The 27,695-nt window shown below is 48.5% G+C and overlaps 1 protein-coding gene across 2 annotated transcripts; it reads left to right on the plus strand.

The window, feature by feature from the left end:
* Positions 1–27,159, plus strand: tekt1 (tektin 1). Of its 2 annotated transcripts, none has more exons than XM_072243175.1 (8): positions 1–110; positions 891–1,096; positions 12,931–13,096; positions 15,154–15,282; positions 16,631–16,774; positions 22,321–22,543; positions 23,585–23,781; positions 26,819–27,159. In XM_072243175.1, exons 2-8 carry the CDS (start codon positions 907–909, stop codon positions 26,976–26,978), a joined length of 1,209 nt encoding a protein of 402 aa, XP_072099276.1. In that variant the 5' UTR covers positions 1–110; positions 891–906; the 3' UTR covers positions 26,979–27,159. The 2 variants fall into 2 exon arrangements, with proteins under 2 accessions (XP_072099276.1, XP_072099277.1); XM_072243176.1 differs by lacking the exon at positions 1–110 and adding an exon at positions 135–788.
* The last annotated feature ends 536 nt before the right edge of the window (positions 27,160–27,695 follow it).

Genomic DNA, 27,695 nt, shown 5'->3' on the forward strand with positions numbered 1-27,695 from the left:
TGGGAACGGTTGCCCGGCGACGACTTTGTTGACGAGGCGGTCTTCGTGGGCCGCGGCAGGCAGGAGGGAAGCGGGTGGGAGAGAAGGAGGCTCGGCAGCGGCCGCGGCAGGCAAGTGTACGGCGGGCGGGGAGTTTTCCGGAGTAGAGCAAGCTCATCTTACCCCCACCCCCTTTCTCCACTCCCGGGGCGCTTCTCCAACCGGTGCCGGGGACACAGAGCCCTGCTCACCCCGGGACCGATCCCCTGCGTTTCTGCGGGATATACCGACCAGGAACCGGCTATTCGGACCAACGAGTCCGTGCCAGCATCAACCCCGAGAGGGTGAATAAACAGTCGACGCTTCGGGCCGAGACCTTTCATCAGATCCTAATGAAGGGACTTGATGAAGGGTTTCGCCCAAAATGTCGACTGTTTAATCCCCGCCATAGACGCTGCCTGACCTGCTGAGTTTCTCCAGCATCTTGTGTGTGTTGCTCTGGATTTCCAGCAACTGCAGAATATCCTGTGTTTTCGACCAGTCCTTCTTCCATCTAATGAGGAGACAGAAACTCACTCCAGAACTACCGTGGGGGACCACCCGGGGTCTCCCTAAGCCAACTGCCCCACGCCCAAACTCCCTTCATCTTGCCTGAACCCCCGTCCCTCCAAGGTCTCAATTGTCCCATCCCACACCGGGGGCTGCGTTATTTCCCTCCCTCCTTGGCCGTGAGTCCCCGAGTCCAAGGTGTGGGGCTGGTGTCGCCAGCTCCTGTGTGAGCGCCTGGGGTAAAGCAGTGCCGGAGAAAGGTGAGCTTTTGTTAGCCAACAGTTCCCGCCCCTCCCTCACTAAACGTACAGCGGGGAAACACTGACCACCGGTGCCGCCCAGTAACCCCATCTTGCTTACAGCACCCGGCAGGAGGCGATGGCCAAACTCGTCCAGGCCCGGACCAAGTTCCTGCCTCAGGAGTGGAACTTCTCCAACAAGAGCCGTTACAACGATGCGGAGGTCCAGCTGTCGCGGTCGGAGCGCCTGGTCTTGGAGAGCGAGAGGCTGGTGGATCAGATCGAGAGCACAACCAAGAAAACGCAGCGGGACGTCAACAAAAAGCTCGGTAAAGCCTTCTCAGAGTTATGCACCTCTCCCATTGCCCATTTCGTCCTGGGAAAACGTCTCTGGCTGTCCACGGTAGCGTAACGCTTTACGGTGCCAGTGACTCGGGTTCAATTCCCGCCATTGTAAGGAGTGGGTTTCCTCCGGGTGCTCCGGTTTCCTCCCACATTCCAAGGACGTACAGGTTAGGGTTACGAAGTGTGGGCATGGTATATTGGCACCGGAAGCATGGCAACGCTTGCGGGCTGCCCCCAACACAGTCTTAGAACTGTGATAGTCGTTCATGCTAACCGCGCGTTTCATTGTGTTTCGATGTGCTTGTGACCCGTACAGCTCAAGTTTAAATCTTCTCCTGTACTGACCCATCAGGTGGGAACAGTCATGGGCAGAGCCATTGATGCATCTCAGGGATGTACAGCACAGAAATAGGCCCTTCAGCCCATCTTGTCCATGCTGACCGTGATACATACCTATAGTGATCTCACATAACCAAATTAGGTCCACATTCCTCTACCCTCCCTGCACAAGGAATGTGACTGTCTAACAGTCTCCTCAATGTCCCTCTCCCACCACCCCAGACAGCGCGATCCACACACCCACCACTCTGTGGGAAAAATACCTCCGATATTCCCCTCCCCCCAATACATTCCTCCAAACATTTTAAAACGATGCCCCCTTGTACTAACCATTTCTGCCCAGGGTAAAAGGCACTGGCTGTCCACTTGATCTTCAGAGTCAGAATCAGGTTTAGTATTACTGTGCCATGCTGTGAAATTTGTTGCTTTGCAGCCGCAGGACATTGCAAATCATAATAAAATAAACCTGTCAATTATAAATAATAGATTAAATAAGTGGTGCAAAAAGAGAGGGGAGAAAATACTGAGCTAGTGTTCGTGGTTCATTGTCCATTCAGAAATCTGATGACTGAGGGGAAGAGGCTGTTCCTGAATTGTTGAGTGTGTGCTTTCAGGCTCCTGTATTCCCTCCCTGATGTTAACAGTGAGAAGAGGACATGTCCTGGGTGATGGGGATCCTGAATGATGGATCGCTTTTTGAAGATGCTGGGGAGGCTGGTGCCCATGATGGAGCTGGCTGAGTTTTCAACTCTGCAGCTTTTCCCATCCTGTGCCATTGCCTCTCCACACCAGACGGTGATGTAACCAGTCAGAATGCTCTCCACGGTACATCTGTAGAAATTTGCCAGAGTTGTTGGTGACAGACCAAATCTCCTCAAACTCCTAATGAAGTAGAGCTGCTGTTGTGCCTTGTTTGTAACTGCATCGATATGCTGGGCCCAGGATAGATCCCCAGAGATGCTGACACCCAGGAATTTGAAACTGCTCACCCTTTCCACTGCTGATCCCTCAAGGACTGGTGTGTGTTCCCTCGACCCCTTCCCGAAGTCCACAGTCAGTTCCTTGGTCTTACTGATGCTGAGTGCAAGGTTGTTGCTGTGACACCACTCATGGCTACTTTCCACCAGAGATCCCAACACACCAGATCACTGCTACACTACGCCTGCTGTTCCTTCCCGAGACCACATTTTGGGAAGCCAGATCATTTGGCTGTACTCCTAGTGCCTGCATACAGATGGAGCCTGAAGAACAAGGCTCCAGAGATCAAGGCGACCGAGGGGTGGTCGCGGGAGATGGGGGAACAGTTACAGGATTGCCTTGAGTCAAAGGGCTGGGCTGTGTTCAAGAACTCATCTGAGGACCAGAATGACAACACCAGGGTCACGACAAACTTCATTAAAACAGCTGTCGATGAGTGCCCTCCCCATGAAATCGCTCAGTGCTTCCCCAATCAGAAGTCCTGGATGAACAATTAAATCCGGAACCTGCTGCTGAGAGCCAGATCAGAGGCATTCTAGTCTGGAGATCAAGAATGCTACAAGAGGTGCAGGTATGATCTCCAGAAAGCCATCTCTCAGACAAAGTGGAGATTCTGGACTAGAGTGGAATCAATGAGGGATGCTGGATGGCAGTGGCAGAGTTTGAATGCCATAACCTCCTACAAAGCTAAATCTTGTGACATAGGGGACAGTAGAGCTTCGCTTCCAGATGAGCTCAATGCCTTCTATGTTCATGTTGACCACCAGAACAGGGAGGAACCGTCATGCACCCTGTTTCCTGACAATTCTTTGGTCCCAGTACCTGACGATTACGTGCCGGTTGCCTTCAAGAGAGTGTACCTGGCCGACTACGGAAGAGATGTGTTGACCAACCGGATCGTGTATTCACGGATATCTTCAACCTCTCACTCCGGCAGTGTGTGATACCCACCTGCTTCAAGCAGGCTTCAATCGTACTGGTGCCCAAGAAGAGTGAGGTAACCTGCCTAAATAACTATCACCCAGTGGCACTTACATCCATAGTGATTACATGTTTTGAGAGGCTGGAGTTGAAGCATATCAGCTCCGGTCTGAATGGTGCCTTGGATCCACTTCAATTTGCCTACCGAAGTAACAGAAGATGCTATCTCGTTGGCTCTTCACAGAACCACGGAACACGTGGACAGCAAAGATACATACATCAGGATGCTCTTTATTGATTACAGCTCAGCATTTAATACAATCATCCTCTCAAAACTAAACAGTGAACTCTAAGACCTGGGCCTCAATACCCCCTTGTGCAACTGGACCCTGGATTTCCTCACTTGCAGACAACAGTCCATCACAATCAAAAACATCTCCTCCACAATCTCCATCAGCACAGGAGCACCACAGGGATGTGTACTTAGCCCCCTGCCTGACTCGCTTTACACCTGTGACTGTGTGGCTAAGCACATCTCCAACACCCTATACCAGTTTGCTGATGACACCACTGTTGTGGGCCGTATCAAAAGGGGTGATGAATCAGCATGCAGGAGGGAGATTCAGAACTTGGCTGAGTGTTGTAATAACAATGTCAATAAGACCATGGAACTGATTGTAGACTTCAGGAGAGGGAAACTAGAGCTCCGTGAGCCAGGAGTCACTGGAGGATCAGAGCTGGAGAGTGCCAGTAACTTTAAATTCCTGGGTGTCACTCTCTCAGAGGACCTGTCCTGAACCTATCATGTAAATATAATTGCGAAGAAAGCTCAACAGCGCCTCTACTTCCTCAGGAGTCTGCGGAGATTCGGCATGTCATGGAAAACCCTGGCAAACTTCTATAGCTGTGTGGTGGGAAGTGTGCTGACTGGCTGCATCACAGCCTGGTATGGGAACACCAATGCCTTTGAGTGGAAAATACTACAAAAGATAGTGGATTTGGCTCAGTACATCACGGGTAAAACTCTCCCAACCATTGGGCGCATCAGCATGAAACATTGCCGTAGAAAAGCAGCATCCATCATCAAAGATCCTCACCACCCAGGCCATGCTCTTTTCCCACTGCTGCCATCAGGTAGAAGGTACAAGAGCCTCAGGACTCACACCACCAGGTTCAAGAACAGTTACTACCCCTCAACCATCAGGCTCTTGAACAAAAGGGGAAAACTACACTCATTTAAGGATTTTTTTATATTGTTATTTCATGCTCGTTATTTATTGCTATTTATTTATATCTGCATTTGCTCAGTTTGTTTGCAGTTCCTGATGTTTACAGTTTATAGTTACTGTTCTGTAGATTTACTAAATATGCCCGCAGGAAAAAGAATCTCAGGGTTGTATGTGTTGACATGTATGCGCTTCAATAACAAGTTTTACTTTGAACTTTGAACCACTCAACCAGCCCATCTATCTCACTCCTGTATGCTTCCTCGTCACCATCTGAAACTCTGCCAACAATAGTTGTGTCAATCAGCAAATTTATAGATGGTGCTTCAGCTGTGCCTAGACACACAGTCATGATGAGAGAGTAGAGCAGTGGGCTGAGCACACACCCGAGGTACACCAGTGTTTATTGTCCATGAGGGGGAGATGTATAGTTTCTGATCTGCACAGACTGTGCTCTCCCGGTGAGGAAGTCAAGGATCCAGCTGCAGAGGAACGTACAGAGGCCCAGGGTTTTGGAGCTTATCGATTAGAACTGAGGGTATGATTGTGTTGAACATTGAGCTGTAATCAATAAACAGCAGCTTGATGCAGGTATAATTGTCCAGGTGATCCAAGGCCGAGTGGAGGGCCAGTGAGATTGCCCCCTGCTGTAGACCTATTGTGGCGATATGCAAATTGCAATGGGTCCAGGTCTTGATTCTAGCCATGACCAACCTCCCAAAGCATTTCATCACAGTAGGTATGAATGCCACTGGTCAATAATCATTGAGGTAGCTCACTCGGGCCTTGGTATGATTGTGAAGCTCCAGCTGTGGCAGTGAGAGATTGAAGATGTCCTTGAACACTTTTGCCAGTTGGTTGGCACAAGTTTTCAGAATTCTACCAGGCAGACTCTCAGGGCCTGACACCTTGCAAGGGTTCATCTTCTTGAAAATGGTCTGATGTCAGCCTCTGAGACAGATCACAGGGTCATCACGTGCTGCAGGGATTCACATAGATGTAGTTTTATTCTCCCTTTCAAAGTGTGCAGAAAAGGCATTGAGTTCAGCTGGGGGCGAAGCATTACTCTCATTCATGATGTTGGAAGTAATGGCCTGCCAACTCTGCCAGAGCTAATGTGCATCCAATTCCATCTATAATGTCATTCAGAATTGTTTTTTTTACCCTTAGGATAGCCTTCCACAGGTCGTACCTGGACTTCTTGTATAGTTCTGGTCAGTAGTCTTGATTGCCACAGATCTAGCTGTCAGCAGACTATGAATCTCCTCATTCATCTTCGGCTTTTGATTTGGGTATGTTCACTATGTTCTTGTAGGCACACTCTCATCCACACAGGTTTTAACAAAGTCAGTAACAACTGTGGCATATTCATTCGGATTTGAAGATGAAGCCCTGAATACTGTCCAGTCCACTGACTCAAAGCAGTCCTGTAAATGCTCCTCCACCTGCCTGACCATACTCTCTCGGTCCTCACCACTGGTGCGACAGTCTTTAATCTCTGCCTATATCAGAATCAGAATCAGGTTTATTATCACCGGCACGTGATGTGAAGCTTGTTAACTTAGCAGCAGCAGTTCAATGCAATACATAATCTAACAGAGAGAAAAAAAAATAATAAATAAAACATAATAATAAATAAACAAGTAAATCAATTACATATATTGAATAGAATTAAAAGAATGTGCAAAAACAGAAATACTGTATATTAAAAAAAAGTGAGGTAGTGTCCAGAGTTTCAATGTCCATTTAGGAATCAGATGGCAGAGGGGAAGAAGCTGTTCCTGAATCGCTGAGTGTGTGCCTTCAGGCTTCTGTATCTCCTACCTGATGGTAACAGTGAGAACAGGGCATGCCCTGGGTGCTGGAGGTCCTTAATATTGGACGCTGCCTTTCTGAGACACCACTCCCTGAAGATGTCCTGGGTACTTTGTAGGCTAGTACCCAAGATGGAGCTGACTAGATTTACAACCTTCTGCAGCTTCTTTCGGTCCTGTGCAGTAGCCCCTTCATACCGAACAGTGATGCAGCCTGTCAGAATGCTGTATATCTATAGAAGTTTTTGAGTGTATTTGTTGAGAAGCCAAATTGCTTCAAACTTCTAATAAAGTATAGCTGATGTCTTGCCTTCTTTATGACTACATCAATATGTTGGGACCAGGTTAGATCCTCAGAGATCTTGACACCCAGGAACTTGAAGCTGCTCACTCTCTCCACTTCTGATCCCTTTGAGGATTGGTATGTGTTCCTTCATCTCACCCTTCTTGAAGTCCACAATCAGCTCTTTCATCTTACTGACATTGAGTGCCAGGTTGTTGCCGCAGCACCATTCCACTAGTTGGCATATCTCACTCCTGTATGCCCTCTTGTCACCACCTGAGATTCTACCAATAATGGTTGTCTCATCAGCAAATTTATAGATGGTATTTGAGCTGGGCCTAGCCACATAGTCATGTGTATACAGAGAGTAGAGCAGTGGGCTAAGCACACACCCGAGGTGCACCAGTGTTGATCGTTAGCGAGGAGGATATGTTATCACCAATCTGCACAGACTGTGGTCTTCTGGTTAGGAAGTCGAGGATCCAACTGCAGTGGGAGGTACAGAGGCCCTGGTTAGCAACTTCCCAATCAGGATTGTGGGAATGATGGTATTAAATGCTGAGCTATAGTCGATGAACAGCATCCTGACATAGGTGTTTGTGTTGTCCAGGTGGTCTAAAGCTGTCTGGAAAGCCATTGAGATTGCGTCTGCTGTTGACCTATTGTGGCGATAGGCAAATTGCAATGGGTCCAGGTCCTTGCTGAGGCAGGGAGTTCAGTCTAGTCATGACCAACCTCTCAAAGCATTACATCAGTGTTGATGTGAGTGCTACCAGGCGATAGTCATTAAGGCAGATCACATTATTCTTCTTTGGCACTGGTATAATTGTTGCCTTTTTAAAGCAAGTGGGAACTTCTGCCCGTAGCAGTGAGAGGTTGAAAATGTTCTTGAATACTCCTGCTAGTTGGTTGACACAGGTTATGCTGGGATTAGAACTACAATCAGGTGATGTGACTTTCCAAATTGTGGGCATAGGATGGCATGGGAAGCATTCTTGATGGCGGTGTTACAGTGCCAAGTGTGCTGGCTCCTCTGGTGCCACGGGTGATATGTTGGTGGCAGATGTTTGGAGACTTGGCCTGGTTGAAATCACCCACAATGATAGGGAAGGCATCAGGGTGCGCTGTTTCATGCTTCTGTCAAATCACCTCTCATTCTCCTTCTCTCCAAAGAGAAAAGCCCCAGCTCGCTCAGCCTTTCCTCATAAGACATGCTCTCCAATCCGGGCAGCATCCTGGTAAACCTCTTCTGCACCCTCTTCCTATAATAAGGTGATTGGAACTGAAGACAATATTCCAAGTGTGGCCTGATGAGGGTTTTATAGAACTGCAACATTACATCACAGCTCTTGAACTCAAACTCTGACCAACACACCGTACACCTTCTTAAACACCGTATTGACTTGTGTGGCAACTTTGGGGATCTGTGGACATGGACCCCAATCTCTCTGTTGCTCCACACTGCTAAGACTCCTTCAGGGGAATAAATATCCCACTTCAGCCTGGTCTGGTTTTACATCACGTCACACCAGAGCTGGGCCCAGACGAGAGTGGATGATAAGTGGTGAGTTGCCAGTCACTGAAGATATGATAAAATGTAAAGCTTACAGTAAAGGCGAATGGACCAGAGGCTCCAAAGAACATTGAACCTGGATAAACTTCCTGCATGATCATTCTAACCCTGTCCTCCCATTGATGGCGGTGTCCCTGTCCCCTCCATTTTTCTATCATCCACGTACCTATCTAAGATTCTCTTAAATGCCCCGAATATATTTGTCTCTCCCACCACTTCTGCCAGCGTGTTCCACGCGCCCACCACTCTCTGACATCCCTGCTATACTGTCCTCCAATCACCTGAAACAGATTTCATTTGATCATAAGAACATAAGAAATAGGAGCAGGAGTAGGCCATCTGGCCCGTCGAGCCTGCTCCACCATTCAATAAGATCATGGCTGATCTGACCATGGACTCATCTCCACCTACCTGCCTTTTCCCCATAACCCTTAATTCCCCTACTATGCAAAAATCTATCCAACCTTGTCTTAATTATATTTACTGAGGCAGCCTCCACTGCTTCATTGGGCAGAGAATTTCACAGATTCACCACTCTCTGAGAAAAGTAGTTCTTCCTCATCTCCATCCTAAACCTACTCCCCCAAATCTTGAGGCTATGTCTCCTAGTTCTAGTCTCACTTACCAGTGGAAACAACTTTTCTGCCCCTATCTTATCTTCCCTTTCATAATTTTATCTGTTTCTATAAGATCTCCTCCCATTCTTCTGAATTCCAGCGAGTAAAGACATTGATATTAGACATTGTTGGTATGGGGAAAAGGTGTTGGCCGTCCACTCCATCTATGCCTCTTGTAATCTGGTACACAATGAGTACCTGTCTTACCTTGCCCAAGGCAAAGGATCCCTCTTCTCTCATGACTGTTCAGAGGCTTCCAGCCCATCTTGATCTTTGTTTCGTTCTCTCTGTGGCCTCACTTCTCCCGACCTCTGAACCCCTCACTCTTGCATCATCTATAACACAGAGTACTACAGATACACACTCTTTGTCCCATCTAGTCCATGCCAGCCTGATCTTCAACCTGCACCTGGACCATACACAGTATTTGTCACATCTAGTCCATGCCAGCCTGATCTTCAACCTGCACCTGGACCATACACAGTATTTGTCACATCTAGTCCATGCCAGCCTGATCTTCAACCTGCACCTGGACCATACACAGTATTTGTCACATCTAGTCCATGCCAACCTGATTTTCTACTTGCACCTGGACCATACACAGTATTTGTCACATCTAGTCCATGCCAACCTGATTTTCTACTTGCATGTGGACCCTACTGGCTGCCTAGGGAGTTCACAGCTGTTATCGTCACAGTGGTGTACATTCTGCCACAGGTTGATACTGACCTGGCTCTCAAGGAACTGTACGAGACCATCGACACGCTGGAGACTGCACACCCAGAAGCTGCCTGCATTCTTGCTGGTTACTTTCATAGAACATCGCTGACGAAAGTCTCTCCAAAGTTTTGTCAGCACATCCAGGTGAGCAGTCGTGGAGATAAGATACTTGACCATACACTCCCTTCCCCAATGCTTACAAAGCTCTGCTTCGCCCAGCCTTTGGAAAATCAGATCACTCTTTGATCCTGCTCCTGCTGACGTACAGGCAGAAGCTGAAACAAGGGGCGGCCATAGTTAAAACCATCCACTGTTGGTCCGACCATTTGGTCTCCATGCTGCAGGACTGCTTCGATGACGTTGACTGGAATGTCTTCCATGATGACGATGTCTCCAAGTTCACTGATAGAGTGACGTGCTTCATCCGGAAGTGCATCAGTGATGTTGTCCCCCGGAAGTCAGGCAGGGTCTTCCCGAACCAGAAACCCTGGATCAATAGTTTCGTGTGAGCAGCACTTAGTTGAGACATTGAGTTTACATCACTGGTGATCAACTAGAGCTCAAGAAAAGCAGCTAAGATCTCTGCAAAGCTATCAAGGCTGCAAAACAACAATATAGGGACAAGATTGAGTCAAGATTCACAACGAACAGCACACGTGACTTGCGGTGAGGGCTGCAAACCATCGCAGACTTCAATGCCAAACGTTGTGGTGCTGCCAACATCGTGGCTTCTCTCCCAGATGAGCTCAATCACTTTTACACTCGGTTAATGTTGCTAACTCTGAGCCTCCGAGGAAGAAAGCCACCGCTACAACCTGCAACCTGGTCATCTCTGAGGCTGAGGTACGAAGATGTTTCCAACGAGGGGACAGTCACAAGGCTGCGGGACTGGACGCCATCCCAGGGCGAGTACTCAGGATGTGCACAGCACAACTGGCAGGTGTATTTACTGACATTTTTAATCTCTTCCCGCTCCTAGTGCAGAGTGTCCTCCTGCTTCAAATTATCCACTATTGTCCCTGTACCAAAAAAGACCAAGGTAACGTGGCTGAAGGACTGGTGTCCTGTCACACGCACCTCAATAATAAGCAAATGCTTTGAGAGGCTGGTCAATGATCACATCTCCAGCAAGCTACCACCCACACTGGAACCCCTGCAATTTGCCGACCGACATAACAGATCGACAGACGACGCAATAGCCACTGCTCTACACACCGTCCTTACACATCTGGAGAAGAAGGATGCTCATGTGAGAATGCTGTTCTTGGACTACAGTTCAGCATTCAACACCATAGTTCCATCCAAGCTCGACAAGAAGCTCAGAGACCTTGGCCTTGACCCTGCCTTGTGCAGCTGGATCTTTGACTTCCTGTCAGATTGGCAGCAAGTTGTAAGAGTGGGCTCCCTCATCTCCACCCCTCTGACACTCAACACAAGAGCCCCTCAGGGCTGTGTACTGAGTCCCCTCCTTTACTCCCTGTGTACCCATGACTCTGTCGCCACTCACAGCTCCAATCTGCTAATTAAATTTGCCGATGACACTACACTGATTGGCTTAATCTCAAACAATAACGAGGTGGCCAACAGGAAAGTCATCTCTCTGACACAGTGGTGTCAAGAAAACAACCTCTCCCTCAATGTCACAAAAACTAAGGAGCTGGTTCTGGATTACAGGAATGGAGACGGGCTAACCCCTATTGACATCAACGGATCTGGGGTTGAGAGGGTAAACAGCTTCAAGTTCCTCAGCATCCACATCACTGAGGACCTCACGTGGTCTGTACACACCAGCTGTGTGATGAAAAAGGCACAGCAGCGCCTCTTTCACCTCAGTCATTTGAGGAAGTTTGGTATGGGCCCCCAGATCCTAAGAACTTTCTACAGGGGCACAATTGAGAGTATTCTGACTGGCTGCATCACTGCCTGGTATGGGAACTGTACCTCCCTCAATCGCAGGACTCTGCAGAGAGTGGTGCGAATAGTCCAGTGCATCTGTAGATGTGAACTTCCCACTACTCAGGACATTTACAAAGACAGGTGTGTAAGAAGGGCCCAAAGGATCATTGGGGACCCAAGTCACCCCAACCACAGTCCATTCCAGCTGCTACCATCCAGGAAATGGTACCACAGCATAAAAACCAGGACCAACAGGTTCTGGGGCAGCTTCCTCCACCAGGCCATCAGACTGATGAACTCACGCTGATTTGAGTGTACTCTATATTACATTGATTGTTCTATTTATTATAAATTACTATGATTGCACATGGCACATTTAGATGGAGATGTAACAAAGATTTTTACTCCTCATGTATGTGAATGATGTAAGAAATAAAATCATTTCATTTCATACTGTTTGTCACATCTAGACCATGCTAACCTGATCTTCTACCTGCACCTGGACCATATCCCTCCAGACCCCTACCATCCATGTACCAATCTAAACTTCTGTTAAATGTTGCCATTGAATCCACATCCACCATTTCTGCTGACAGCTCGTCCCTCACTCTCATTACCCTCTCAGGTTTCCCCTTCACCCATAACCCCTGACCTCTAGTTCTACTCTCAGTCAGCCTCAGTGGGAAAATCCTGCTTGCATTTACCCTATCTGTACCCCTCATAATTGTGTGCACCTCTATCAAATCTCCCCTCATTCTTCTGTGCTCTAGGGAATAAAGTTCTTACCCTGCAGCTCTATAAAATCCTGATTAGACCACACTGGGAAGATTGTGTTCAGTTCTGGTCACCTCATTACGGGAAGGATGTGGAAGCTGTAGAGAGGGTGCAGAGGAGATTTGCCAGGATGCTGCCTGCATTAGAGAGTGTGTCTTATGGGGATAGGTGGAGTGAGTTAGGACTTTTCTCATTGGAGAGGAGGAGGATGAGAGGTGACTTGATAGAGGTGTGCAAGATGATAAGAAGCGTAGATCAAGTGGACAGCCAGGTACATATTTCCATGGCTGAATTGCCTAATATGAGGGGGCATAATTTTAAGGTGATCAGAGGAAAGTATGGGGGGGGAGGGGGAGGGGATGTTGGAGTTATGCCCTTTACACAGAGAATGGTGGGTGTGTGGAACTCCCTGCCAGGGCTGGTGGGAGAGGCAGATACATTAGGGACGTTTAGCAGACTCTGAGATAGGCACATGGATGATAGATAAATGGAAGGTTATGTGGGAGGGAAGGGATCTTAGAGTAGGCTAAAGCCTCTCTCTCTGTTTTAAGACACTGCTTAAAGCTCACCAATCACCTGATGCAAACTCTTTGTGTGGCTCCATGTCAGCCGCTGATATTAGCACAGCACTATCTCTGACACTGCAGGCACTAGATAAATGCAGGTTGTTGTTGTAGACCAGAGAATCGAGGAGCTCACCTTCTGGGAACGGGAGCTGGACAGCAAGCTGGAGGAGCTCTCCAACGCGACTGAGCTGCTGCTGGCCCAGAAGACACGGCTGGAGAAAGCCCTGCACAGCTGCTCGGCCCCTCTCTGCATCGCACAGCAGTGTCTCCTGAACCGGTACGGACCGACACACAGCCATCGAAACGCTGCAGCTGCTGAGGGGGCTACTGGTGATGTAGCTGGGGGGAAGGGATCGAGAGTCGAGCTGGTTTCTACAAATAATAAGGTTACTCCTGCTATTTCTCACCTCATAGGCGGGGTTGGTTGTAGATGGAGGTCAGTTCCATGGGGATCTTGGGAGCCCTGCTCTTGTGATTTTTATAAGTGCCTTGGATCAGGAAATGGTTAGTAAGTTTATAGATGACATGAAAGGGTGATTTTTATAATGACTTGGATGAGGAAGTGGAAGGGTAGGTTAGTAAGTTTACAGATGACACGAAAGGCAGCTGAGAGGTGGCAAATGAGTTGAATCCAGAGAATTGTGAAGTGATTCATTTTGAAAGGACATGTTGGATGTTCTTTAACACTTTAGACTCACAGTGAGGATGACTGGAGAGAGAGAAAGACCAGGGAAGGATAAAGGAGGGGATTTATGTTTGGAGGCAGATGACATGGGTGGGGTACTAAATGAGTGTGAGTGTGTCAGAATTCAGGAAGAAGGATTTGGAGGACAGAACACAATGCAGAATTAGAATTGGAATTGGTTTATAACTGTCACATGCACTGTGGGTCAGTGGTGAAGGATGTGGGAGCCAGGCCAGGGGCAGGCATTCTGTTAGTGTAAGTGCTTAATGCTGTAAATCAGGGGTTCCTAACCTGGGGCGCACGGACCACTCAGTTAATGGGAGAGGCTCATGGCATAAAAATGTTGGGAACCCCTGGTCTAGAGGGACTGAATAGCCTGCTGCTGTTCCCTGAGTCTCAGTGTCATCCTCGCACAGTGTCAGGGAGGGGTGCTGAGCTGATTTTGACCGCAGCAGCTGGTGACTTAGTGTGGGGTTCCAAGTCATGGGTGGGTGGCATCCCGGATCAGAGGTGGACAATGTTCTGGAACAGAGGTCAGTGGGTGACGTTCTGGAACAAAGAGGGTTGGTGGTGTCCTGCATCTGGGGTGGGTGGAGTGAGATCCCGGATCAGGGGTGGATAGGGTGAGGTTCTGGATCGGGGTGGGTGTAGGTGAGGTTCTGGATCAGGGGTGGGTGGGGTGAGGTTCTGGATCAGGGGTGGATAGGGTGAGGTTCTGGATCGGGGGTGGGTGAGGTGAGGTTCTGGATCAGGGGTGGGTGGGGTGAGGTTCTGGATCAGGGTGGGTGGGATGAGGTTCTGGATCAGGGGTGGGTGAGGTGAGGTTCTGGATCAGGGGTGGGTGGGGTGAGGTTCTGGATCAGGGGTGGGTGGGGTGAGGTTCTGGATCAGGGGTGGGTGTAGGTGAGGTTCTGGATCAGGTGTGGGTGGGGTGGGGTGAGGTTCTGGATCGGGGTGGGTGGGATGAGGTTCTGGATCAGGGGTGGGTGGGATGAGGTTCTGGATCAGGGGTGGGTGAGGTGAGGTTCTGGATCAGGGGTGGATGGGGTGAGGTTCTGGATCAGGGTGGGTGGGATGAGGTTCTGGATCAGGGGTGGGTGGGTGGGGTGAGGTTCTGGATCAGGGGTGGGTGGGGTGGGGTGAGGTTCTGGATCAGGGGTGGGTGGGGTGGGGTGAGGTTCTGGATCAGGGGTGGGTGAGGTGAGGTTCTGGATCAGGGGTGGATGGGGTGAGGTTCTGGATCAGGGTGGGTGGGATAAGGTTCTGGATCAGGGGTGGGTGGGTGGGGTGAGGTTCTGGATCAGGGTGGGTGGGGTGGGGTGAGGTTCTGGATCGGGGGTGGGTGGGGTGGGGTGGGGTGAGGTTCTGGATCAGGGGTGGGTGGGATGAGGTTCTGGATCAGGGGTGGGTGGGGTGAGGTTCTGGATCAGGGTGGGTGGGATGAGGTTCTGGATCAGGGGTGGGTGGGGTGGGGTGAGGTTCTGGATCAGGGGTGGGTGTAGGTGAGGTCTCAGACCAGGAGAAGTAAGTGGGTGAAATCCGTGATCAGGGTGGGACTGACTTGGACTGACGGTGGCTGTGTGTCTGACACACACTGGGATTTAATTCCCCTCTCCCAGTGAAGTGAGTGTACTGTGTTGGCTCTGCAGGGAAAAGCGAGTGGGGATCGACTTGGTCCATGACGAGGTGGAACGGGAGCTGCTGAAGGAGGCGGAGGTTTTCCAGGGGGTCACCGCCCTGCTGAAACGCACGGCTGAGCAGACCGAGGAACAGCTCAGGTGGGTGTAGACACAGCAGTACGTGGCACAGGCTTGATTTGTCTTCCACAGGTCACGGGCTGGTCCCACTGCTGAGGGGCACGTGAACCCAGGCAACGCAAGTCCTGAGGGAAGGCTACGCTGTGGGAGGGGCAGTTCTGATTGAAAATCAGCTGAGTGGTGCCACAAGAACTCCTCACTCAACCTCAGCAAAACCAATGAGCCGATTATTGACGACAGGAGGAAGGAACCAGAGGCCCATGAGCCAGTCCTCAGGAGTTGGTGCGCGCAGCGGTCCCGACCCTCCAAGCAGACCATTGCATTTGTCAGAGCTGGGGAGCAGCCAATACCTGCCAAAAGAACATCTGCAGGCATTCTGACCTCTGCAGGGACTGGCAGCTGTTGGTGGACCTCGAACAGCAGCTGAAGTTCCCCAACCATATTGAAGCCACCACCCTGCAACCAGACATTGTCCTAGTGTCTGAGTCTACTAAGCAAGTGATGCTGCTGGAGCTGACAGTCCCATGGGAAGATAGCTTGGAGGAGACCTTTGAAAGGAAGCCTCCAAGTACGCAGGACTGGTCAGCAACTGTCAGCAGGCTGGATGGAGAGCGAGGTGTCTCCCAGTGGAGGTTGGTTGTAGGGGATTCGTAGCCTGTTCTTTAGTTAGAGCCTTCAGCATTTTGGGCATCGAGGGAGAGAGGAAGAGGAGAGCCATCCGCAGTACCACCGATGCGGCAGAGAGGGCCTCAAGATGGCTGTGGCTCAAAAGAGGGGAGCCATGGAGTCACAAGTAGCTAGCCATCTGGACACAAGCTGGGGTCTGATCAGCCCCCGATGGGTCACCTGGAGGAGGGTGTATGATGTTGAAAGACCCGAAACACCCGATGATTCCAGGAACATCACTGAAGATGTGTCCAGAGGCATCAGTAGATGTATGTACACAGCATGGGATTGGAGGAAGGGAGTGTCAATACCTTTACGTCCCTTGGCATTATTTCAGAAGATCTGTTCTGGGTCCAGTACTTCTGTCATTACAAAGAAGGTATGGCAGCAGCTCTACGTTAATCAAAGTTTGCTCAGATTTGGCATGTCATCTAAAACTTTGACAAAGTCCTACCGATGCACAGCGGAGAGTCTCCTGTGTCAAGTCCCGGTATTTTTTATTATTGTGTATTGTGTGTTCTGCTACTGCAAAACAACCGACTAATACCTGTGCCATTAACTCTCATTCTGCTGTTTTACTGAAGAGCCCATGGCTCTGGATGTGCTTCGTGTGCGGGGAGGAAGCCTGGGGCCTCCCAGAGTGGTTCACCTGGGGGCAGTAATGAGGAAACAGCCCCGCTCACTGCTTTCTGCTTCCACCCAGGTTAAACCGAATGGCTAAGTTTTACCTGGAGAAGGACTTGCAAGACAAGGCCACTGCCCTGAAGGTGGAGAAGTTCACCGCTAATCTCACCAACAACTCCCCAGACATCGACTACTGGTCCAATGTCATCAGGACTGAGGGAAGGTAAGTCCCAATTTCGGAGCTGCATGTGAGGGAGACAGGAAGCTCACATTATACAGGAAACTCTCTGCTCGTTATTCCAGATGAATAACCAGTTTCCTCAGAATTATAGAATTCCCAGGGTCAAGTAATTTCACAAATTGTGCAAGTTTTGAGACCGTTTTGGGAGGGAGAGGGCAGGGTGGAAACTGTGGGTGTTTATACATCTGCTGAGGTGGAAATCAAGATGTTTTTACTAAATATTTGGAGATTAACATAGAACAGTACAGGCCCTTCGGCCCACAATGCTGTGCTGATCTTTTAACCTCGTCCAAGATCAATCCAACTCAAAGGTTCTCGACTTTTTTTTGAGCTATGGACCCCTACCATTAACCAAGAGGTCTGTGGACCCAAGGTTGGGAACCCCTGATCTAACCCTTCCCTCCCACAGAACCCTCCATTTTTCTATCACCCATCTGCTTATCTAAGACTCTCTTGAATGTCCCTAATGTATCTGACTCTACTGCCACTCCCGACAGAGTGTTCCATACACCCACCACTCTGTGTAAAAACCTGCCACTGACATCCCAGCCCCCCGATACTCTCCTCTGATCACCTTAAAATGATTTCCCCTGGTATGGGAAAAAGTCTCTGGCTGTCTACTCCATCTATACATCTGATCATGGTAATGGCATTGAATGGCAAGGGTTGGTGGCTATTTTATGATTAGTTTTTCTCCCAAATAAATGTCTGCCCTGATTAACTGATAGCTCAGTTAAAGGGAATCCACTGATTACACTATATAAATGGATGAAAGTGGAGCGGAGTGGGTTACTGTCTGTAGATGATTGGAAGATCAGTGGAGTGGACAGTTACAGGTATGGGTAGGGAGGCTGCATGTGGGGTTTAATCCGAGTGAGTGCGAGCTGGTACTTTGGGTGCTCTCTTGTGATGCACGACTACACAGACCTTTAACAGATTTACAGAGGGATGTCCATAGCTTGCAGAAAATGACCATGCAACGAGCTCGGGTGGTAAAGAAGGCATACGGCACACTTGCCTTTCTCGATTGGGGCATTGAGTATATGAGACAGGAAGTCATGTTGCAACTTTATAGAACTTTTGTTAGCCGCAGTTCTGGTCTCCCCATTACAGGAAGGATGTGGAAACTTTGAGAGGTTGCAGAAGATGTTTGTCAAGATACATAGAACAAAACAGCACAGTACAGACCCTTATAACCTACTCTAAGATCAGTCTAACCCTTCTTTCCCACATTGCCCATCCACGTGCTTGTCTAAGAGTCTCTTAAAAGTCCCTAATGTATCCGCCTCTCCCACCTCCTCAGCAGGGAGTTTCACACACTCACCCACTCTCTGTGTAACCCTCCCCCTCCCGCTATACTTTCCTCCAATCACCTTGGAGTTATGTCCCCTCATATCAGCATTTTCCACCTTGAGATAAATTCTCTGGCTGTCCACTCTACCTATGCGTCGTATCATCTTGTACACCTGTACCTGGTCAACTCTCCTGCTCTTTCACTCCAAAGAGAAAATCCCGAGCTCACTCAACCTGTCCTCATAAGACACGCTCTCTAATCCAGGCAGCATCCTGGTAAGTCTCCTCTGCACCCTCTCTAAAGCTTCCCCATCCTTCCTATAATGAGACAAGCAGAACTGAGCACAGTATTCCAAGTGTGGTCTAACCAGGGTTTTATAGAGTTGCAACGTTACCTCATTGCTCTTGAACTCAATCCCCTGACTAATGAAGGGCCAACGCACCATATGCCTGCTTAATGCTCTGCCAGGGATGGTGGGAGAGGCAGATACATTAGAGACATTTTAAGAGACTGTTAGAAAGGCAAGTAAAAAAGCCATAAAGAAGGAAAAGATGAATATGAAGATAAGCTAGCCAATAATATAAAAGAGAGTGCAATAAGTTTTTTCAGATATATAAAGAGTAAAAGAGAGGTGAGAGTGGATATTGGACATCTGGAAAATGATGCTGGGTAGATTGTAATGGGGAAAAAAGAAATGGTGGAAGAACTTAATAAGCATTTTGTGTCAGTCTTCTCTGTGGAAGACACTGGCAGAGTGCCGGGGGGCAGAAGTGAGTGTTGTTGCGATTACTAGGGAGAAGGTGTTTGGGAAGCTGAAAGGTCTGAAGGTAGACCAGTCACCTGGACCAGATGGACTACACTCAGGGCTCTGAAAGATGTAGCTGAAGAGATTGTGGATGCATTAGTAATGATCTTTCAAGAATCACTAGATACTGGAATGGTTCCAGAGGACTGGAAAATTGCAAATATCACTCCACACTTTAAGAAGAGATATAGGTAGAAGAAAGGAAATTATGGGCCAGTTAGTCTGGTCTTAGACCCTCCCACCACAGGAAACATTCTATCCACGTCCACTCTATCAAGGCCTTTCACCATTTGATAGTGTTCAATGAGGTCACCCCTCATTCTTCTGAATTCCAGTGAATACAGATCCAGAGCCATCAAACACTCTTCAGGTGACAAGTCATTCAATCCTGCAATCTTTTCATGAGCCTCCTTTGAAATGGGTGGCCACTGGGAGATCGCGCTTCTTCTGGCAGGTGGAATGTAGGTGCTCGGCGAAGCGGTCTCCCAATATACGTCGGGTCTCACCGATATGCAGGAGGCCACACCGGGAGCACCAGATACAGTATATGACCCCAACAGACTCACAGGTGAAATGTCACCTCGCCTGGAAGGACTGTTTGGGCCCTGAATGGTGGTGAGGGAGGAGGTATAGGGGCCGGTGTAGTACTTGTTCCACTTGCAAGGGTAAGTGCCAGGAGGGAGATCAGTGGGGAGGGACGATTGGACAAGGGAGCCATGTAGGGAGTGATCCCTGCGGAAAGCAGGAAGTGTGGGGGAGGGAAAGATGTGCTTGGTGGTGAGATCCCGTTGGAGATGATGGAGGTTATGGAGAATTATGTGCTGGATGCAGGGGCTGGTGAGGTGGTAGGTGAAGTAGTTTCCTTTTTTCTGCCTCTCTCTCTTCTTGAAGAGTGGAGTGACATTTGCAATTTTCCAGTTTCTGGGACCATTCCAGAATCTAGTGGTTCTTGAAAGATCATTACTAATGCCTCCACGATCTGTTCTGCTACCTCTTTCAGAACTCTGGGGTGTACGTTATCTGGTCCAGGTGATTTATCTACCTTCAGACCTTTCAGTTTCCCAAGAACCTTCTCTCTAGTTATGGTAACTTCACGTACTTCATAACCCCTGACACCTGGAATTTCCATCATACTGCTAGTGTCTTCCACAGTGAAGACTGATTCACTTCAACCACCATTTTGTTGTCCTCCGTTACTACCATTACAGCATCATTTTCCAGTGGTTAGATATTCACTCTTGCCTCTCTTTTACACTTTATGTATCTGAAGAAATTTCTGGTAACATCTTTATTATTGGCTAGCTTACTTTTGTATTCCACCATTACCTTTTTAATTACTTTTTTTTAATTGCTTTCTGTTGGTATTTAAAAGCTTCCCAATTTTCTGACTTTGCACCATTACATGCCCTCTCGTTGGCTTAGACTGCTGTTGTTAGCCATGGTTGTGTCATCTTTCCTTTAGAATACTTCTTCCTCTTTGGGATGTATATATCCTGTGCCTTCTGAATTGCTTCCAGAAATTCCAGCCATTGCTGCTCTGCCATCATCCCTGCCAGTGTTCTTTTCTGATCAATTCTGGCCAACTCCTCTGTCATGTCTCTGTAATTCCCTTTACTCCACTGTAATACTGATACATCTGACTTTAGCTTCTCCCTCTCAAATTTCAGGGTGATTTCGATCATATTACGATCACTTTCCCCTAAGGGTTCTTTTACCTTAAACTTTCTAATCAATTCCAGATCATTGCACAACACCCAATCCAGAATAGCTGATCCTCTCGTGGGCTCAACCACGAGCTGCTCTAAAAAGCCATCTCACAGGCACTCTAGAAATCCTCCTTTTAGGAATCCTTATTTCCCCAGTCTACCTGTACATTGAAATCCCCCAAGATTATTGTAACATTGACTTTTTGGCATGCATTTACTATCGGCCATTGTAATTTGTAGTCCACATCCTTACTACTGTTTGTGGGGTCTGTATACAACTCCCATCAGGGTCTTTTTACCTTTGTCGTTCCTTAGCTCTATCCACAATGATTGAACACCTTCTGACCATATGTCACCTCTTTTTAATGATTTGATTTCATACTTTACCCACAGAGCAACCCCGTCCCTCTGCCTTCCTGCCTGTCCTTTCAATACAATGTGTATCCTTAGACATTAAGCTCCTAGCTTAGTGATGCAGTGATACCTACAACATCATACCTGCCAAAATCTGCAACTGTGTTGTAAGTTTATTCCCTATACTGTGTGCATTCAAATATAACACCTTCAATCCCATATTGACCCTTTTCCATTTTGTCTGCCTTTTACATTGCAACTCACCCTGCTGACTGCGATTTTGCCCTAATAACAGCCTCTCATCACTATGCATTGCCTCTGTTTGTAAACCAGCTGCCTCATCTTCAGTACTATTGTCTGCCTGTCCTGCAGTACTCTTCCATTGAAATATATGCAGCTCAGGACACTCAACCTTTTGATTCCTAACTTTGTCTGAAGTCTTCCCAAAAGTGCTTCCACAACCTCTCCACGGACTGTTCTGCAGAAGGCAGGGGAATGGGACCCAGGATCAGCCACAATGGAAGTGCAGAGCAGACTTGATGGGCTGAGTGGCCTAATTCTGCTCCCATGCAGAATATCTTTGGATCCATAGTCCAGAGCTCCCTGGAAGTGAGCATACAAGGAGATAGAGCCATAGAGAAGGCTTGTGGTATGCTTCCCTGTAAGTATAAGAGTAAGGAATTTGTATAAAACTTTGGTTAGGCTGCACTTGAAGTATTGAGTAAGTACATGGGTGGGCAGGGTATGGTGAAGGTGTGGTCAATGGGACTAGGCAGAATTACAGTTCAGCATGGACTAGATGGGCCAAAGAGCCTGTTTCTGTGCTGAAGTGCTCTGCACCCAGTGGCCACTTTATTAGGGACGCCTACACCAGCTCATTAATGCAAATGTCTAATCAGCCAATCACGTGGCAGCAACTCAATGCACAAAAGCATGCAGACAGGGTCAAGAGGTTCAGACCAAACATCAGAATAGGGAATACATGTCATTCAAGTGACTTTGACTGTTGGTGCCAGATGGGGTGACTTGAGTATCTCAGAAATGGTTGATCTCCTGGAATTTTCATGTGCAACGATCTCTCAAGTTTACAGAGAGTGATGTGAAAAACAAAAGAAAACATCCATTGAGTGGTGGTTCTGTGACAAAAACGCCTTGTTAATGAGAGAGGTCAGAGGAGAATGGCCAGACTGGTTCAAGGTGAGGGTAACTCTAATAGCCACATATTACAATAGAGGTGTGCAGAAGAGCTTCTCCAGATGTCCAGCATGTTGAATGTTGAAATGGATGGGTTACAGCACCAGAAGGTCATGACCGGGTTCCACTCCTGTACCTACTAACGTGGCCACTGAGTGTCTCTCTGTCTTTCCAGCTCCGTCAGCCCTGAGGAGTGGCAGGATTTCACCAACATCAACATCGTCAATGCAGACAAGCAGAAAAATAACTCCACCACCATGCACGCCCTCGTTGACAGCATCTTATCAGAAACCACTGGCGACATGCTGAAGCAGGTGGAGAGTGGGAACCGAGCTTTTCGTCGTCGCGTTCAGGAAACGAAAGATGCTAAATCAAAACTGGAGAAACAGCTCAGCAAGGTCAGGGCGCCGACAAGGTCTCCGCCCCCGTAACACGGTCTCACCGCGTCTCCGCCCCCGTAACACGGTCCCACCAGCTGCCGCCCTGGAACACTTTCCGGCCGCGTCTCGGCCCCAGTAACACCATCCTGCCGCGAATCTGCCCCAATAACACCGCCCCGCTGTGTCTCCACCAGCTGAAACCATCCCCTAACCCCAACTCCATATTCCTTCTCACTGCCTCCCTGTCGACCATTTCCCTCAAGAAGGCGGCCTCTATCATGAAGCATGCTCCCCACTACATGCCCTCGTCACATGTACATTGAAACACACAGTGAAATGTGTCGTCTGCATTACCAACTAATAAACTGTGTGTGTGCTGGGGCAGCCTCCGAGCATTGCCAACCTAGCAATGCTCGGAGGCTCATCAGAGAGACGCAGAGCAGCAAAGACCGGCCCCGCTGCGGTGAAGGACCGTCTGGTTCCGGTACTAAACACTGCCCCAGGCAGGGACACTCGCTCCCCGGTCAACGGCGGCTGCTGCTGGTTGGCCGTGGGCAGCCCTCCTTACCACTGAGTCAAGTGCTGTCACAAGAAAGCAGCATACGTCATGAAGCAACCCCACCAACCGGACCTGCTCTCTTCTCACTATGACCATCCGGCAGGAGGTACGGGAGCCTCAGGTCCCACACCACCAGGTTCAGGAACAGTTATTACCCTGTAATCTGTCAGGCTCCTGAACCAGAGTGGATAACTTTACTCACCTCAACTCTGGACCGATCCTACAACCTTCAGACTCACTTTCGGGCATTCTACAACTCAAGTTCCCAGTGTTATTTATTTATTTGTACTATTTGCCTTCTTTTGCATATTGGTTGTAATTCAGTCTTTATTTGTGTACGTTTTTTCATAAATTCAATTGTTTTCCTTTTCATTCCTGTAAGTCCCTGCAGGAAAATGAATCTCAGATGTGTGTATATGATAACAAATATGTACTTTGGTAATAAATTTACTCTGACTTTGGTATTCTGGCCTTTCTCAGCAAGTCTCTGTCCTCCCCAGGTCATGGATGAGATCTGTTCTCAGGAGAAGAACATCGAGCTGCTGAGGAAGACGATCATGGACAAGGAGGGCCCCCTGAAGGTGGCAGAGACCCGCCTGGAAACCAGGACCAAGAGGCCCAACGTGGAGCTCGTGCGAGACCCGGCCCAGCACCGCCTCGTCAGTGAGGTGCAGGAGATCACCAGTAATGTGCAGCGGTGAGTCGCAGCACCGGGGCCGGGGGCAGAGAGGTGGGGAACCCCTGACCCCCTCCCCCAGAGTCAGCGGGGTCGTGAAATGTAAAACCTGGGAGCAGTGAGGTGATGTTGCAGCCCCATTAAACCTCCTTCCAACACACTGGTGCTCACTTCTGCTTCCCTCATTATAGGAAGCAAGTGGAAGCTTTAGAGAGGGTGAAGAGCAGGTTTAACAGGATGCTGCCTGGTTTAGAGAGCATGTCTTAAGAGGAAAGGGCTTTTCTCTTTGGAGTGAAGGAGGATGAGGGGTGACTTGACAGAGGTGTGCAAGATGATAACAGACATGGAGCGGACAGCCAGAGACTTTTCCCCAGGGTGGAACTGGTAGTACAAGGGGGCATAACTTTAAGGTGATTGGAGGAAAGTATAGGGGGATGGCGAAAGGAGGCTTTTACACAGAGAGTGGTGGGTGTGAGGAACGGGTGTGGTAGTAGCAGCAGATACTTCAGGGACTTGTGTAGGCACGTGGATGTAAGGGAAATTGAGAGCTATGTGGGAGGGGAGGGTTAGACTGGTCTTTCAGTAGGTTAAAGGGTCAGCACAACATCATGGGCCAAAAGGGCCTGTAATGTGCTGTGCTGTACTGTTCTATGTTCTAAAGAGGTGGTAGATAAATATTTAAAAGATCAGGTACACGTGTGCTTTGGGGATCTGGCCCGCGAGGAGCTGAGCTCAGCAGTGATCTGCCATGGTCATATTGGATAATCGGATAGGCTTGAGGGCTTAATCCTGTTTCTGTCTCTCCCCCTCCATAATTTTGCCCACCTCTATCAAGTGCCCCTCCCAACCTCCAGCAAGGAATACAAACCCAGGCTCAGTGACAAACACAAGAGATTCTGCAGATGTTGGAAATCCAAGTAACACGCACGAAATGCTGGAGGAACTCAGCAGGCCAGGCAGCATCAATGGAAAAGAACAAACAGTCGACACTTCGGCCTGATGAAGGGTCTTGGCCCAAAACCTCAACTGTTTATTCCCCTCCACAGATGCTGCCTGACCTGCTGAGTTCCTCCAGCATTTTGTGTGTTGTTCAGCCGAACAGTGTCTCTTCATAACTGAAATGCCCCATCCTGCCGAGCTCCCTGAGACTTATTCACCACTACTCTACCTCTCATGTTAGCTTCAGGGGTCGTTGGTCAATCTGTTCCCTGCCATTCCCTGTCAATGTCCTACCCTCAGTGGGCCTCCCATGTATCCAACTTGCTCTGCTCTGCCCTTCTCTCGATATCACCCTGTGGGATATCAATGACACCACTTTTCACGTCATCTGCAGACTCCTGATTTGAGTCAACAATCTTTACTCGGTCATATTGAGCACAAGAGTTGGGATGTCAGTCTGTTTGTAACATTGCACGTGTGTGCAATTCTGGTCACTCAGCAATAGGGAGGATATTAATAATCTGGAGAGAGGGCAGAAAAGATTCACAAGGATGTTGTGTTATAAGGAGAGACTGCCTTTTCCCTGGAGAGTTCGAGGCTGAGGGGTAACCTGACTGAGGTTTATAAACTATGGGGCATGTCGGTGGGATAAATGGTCACAATCTTTTTCCCAGGGTAGAGGAATGTAAAACCAGACACATTAGAACGGAGAAATGTACAGATCTCTCAGCCCACCATGTTGTGCCGATCTCTTAACCTACTCTAAGATCAATCTTATCCTCCCCTCCCACATAACCCTCCATTTTTCAATCATCCATGTGCCTATCTAAGAGTCTCTTAAATGTCCCTGATGTATCTGCCTCGACGCCAACCCCCGACTGTGTATTCCACACACCCATCACTCTGTGTAAAACAACTAACTCTGGCATCTCCCCATAGTCACAGGAAAGTACAGCACAGAAACAGGCCCTTTACCTACTGCCTACTCCCTATACTTTCCTCCAATCACCTTAAAATTATGCTGCTTTGAATTAGCCATTTCCTCCCTGGGGAAATCTCTGGCTGTCCACTCTTATCGTCTTATACACCTCTATCAAGTCACCTTTCATCCCCTTCCACTCTGAAGAAAAAAGCTCGAGCTTGATCAACCTATCCTCATAAAACATGCTCTGTTAAATCTAGGGATCCCGGTAAATCCCCACTGCACGGGTTCCCGATCTGGGGTCTACAGACCCCTCAGTTAATGGTAGGGGTCCGTGGCATAAAAAACGTTGGGAACCCCTGTTCTAAACCTTCCACATCTTCCTATAACAAGGTGACCAGAACTAAACATAATGTTCCAAGAGTGGTCCAACCAGGGTTTGATCGAGCTGCAACGTTACCTTATGACTCTTGAACTTAATCCCCCGACTAATGAAGGCCAACACACCACACACCTTCTTGACCTCCCTGTCAAATTGTGCTGCAACTTTGAGGGATCTATGGATGTGAACCCCAAGGTCCCTCTGTTCCTCCACACTGTTAACAATCCTGCCATTAACCCTGGACTCTGCCTCCAAGTTCAACCTTCCGGTGTGAGTCACTTCACACTTTTCTGGAGTGAGCTCCATCTGTCACCTCTCAGCTCAGCTCTGCATCCCATCGATGTCCCATCGTAAGGTACGACAACCTTCTACGCTATCCTCACACCACCAACCTTTGTGTCATCTACATACTGAACAACCCTTCCACTCACAAGTCAATGTAATGATTTGATTTGTATGAACAGCATGCGAGACAAACTGTTCACTGTATAAGGCAAGAGGAGAATTAGGCCATTCGGGCCATCGAGTTTGGAGGGCTGATTTATTACCCTGCTCAGCCCCATTCTCCTGCCTTCTCCTTGTAATCTTTATGCCCTGACTAATCAAGAACCTTTAAGTATACCCAATGACTTGGCCTCCACAACTGTTTGAATTTCACAGATTCAGACCCGCACAATCTTACACTGTGTGACAATAAGAAGCCAATCTCATTAACCCCTGCAGGGTTAAGGGGAGGAGGGTCCTGCTTTAATCTAAGGCGGCATTGCCTGGGGGTGACGTTGCTAACAATGCAGTAAACAGGAGTTGTGATGCAGGTTGCGGACAACGCTGGCACAAGCGGAGGCTGAACTACGCGGACTGCGTCGCAATCAGTTGGCCCTGGAAGAAGAGATTGAAATCAAGAGTAACTCTCTTTACATCGATGATGTTCAATGCACGAACCTCAGGAACTCCATCTCCATCAATTACTTCTAGAGCAGCACCCCTTCCCCCCAGCGTGGAGATACGATGGTGTGTACAAACAGAGCTATAACACCAACATCAGCACCTTTATTTTATGCCTTTGTCAGTTTCTTACGCACTTCCCAAAGTATCTGAACCTTGTCATCAACAACGCCTTTTCTAATAAACTACTTGAGAATTATTTGTCATTTTATCGGCAGTTTTAAATACATTTTGTTATTTAGGGATTACAAATTTGCTTTTTTTTAAAAAAAATCACAAACACACAGTGAAATGTGTTGCTTCAGTCAACAATCACAGTCCGAGGATGCGCTGGGGGTGTTCCTGGTGTCAACATAGCAAGCCCCCAACTTGCAGATTCTAACCTGTACGTCCTTGGACTGTAGGAGGGAACCAGAGCACCCAGAGAACATTCAAACTCCTTACAGAGCACCCAGAGAACGTTCAAACTCCTTATAGAGCACCCAGAGAACGTTCAAACTCCTTACAGAGCACCCAGAGAACGTTCAAACTCCTTACAGAGCACCCAGAGAACGTTCAAACTCCTCACAGAGTACCCAGAGAACATTCAAACTCCTTACAGAGCACCCAGAGAACGTTCAAACTCCTTACAGAGCACCCAGAGAACGTTCAAACTCCTTACAGAGCACCCAGAGAACGTTCAAACTCCTTACAGAGCACCCAGAGAACGTTCAAACTCCTCATAGAGCACCCAGAGAACGTTCAAAC

The sequence above is a fragment of the Mobula birostris genome, chromosome 25, assembly GCF_030028105.1.
Source record: "Mobula birostris isolate sMobBir1 chromosome 25, sMobBir1.hap1, whole genome shotgun sequence".
Lineage (NCBI taxonomy): Eukaryota > Metazoa > Chordata > Chondrichthyes > Myliobatiformes > Myliobatidae > Mobula > Mobula birostris.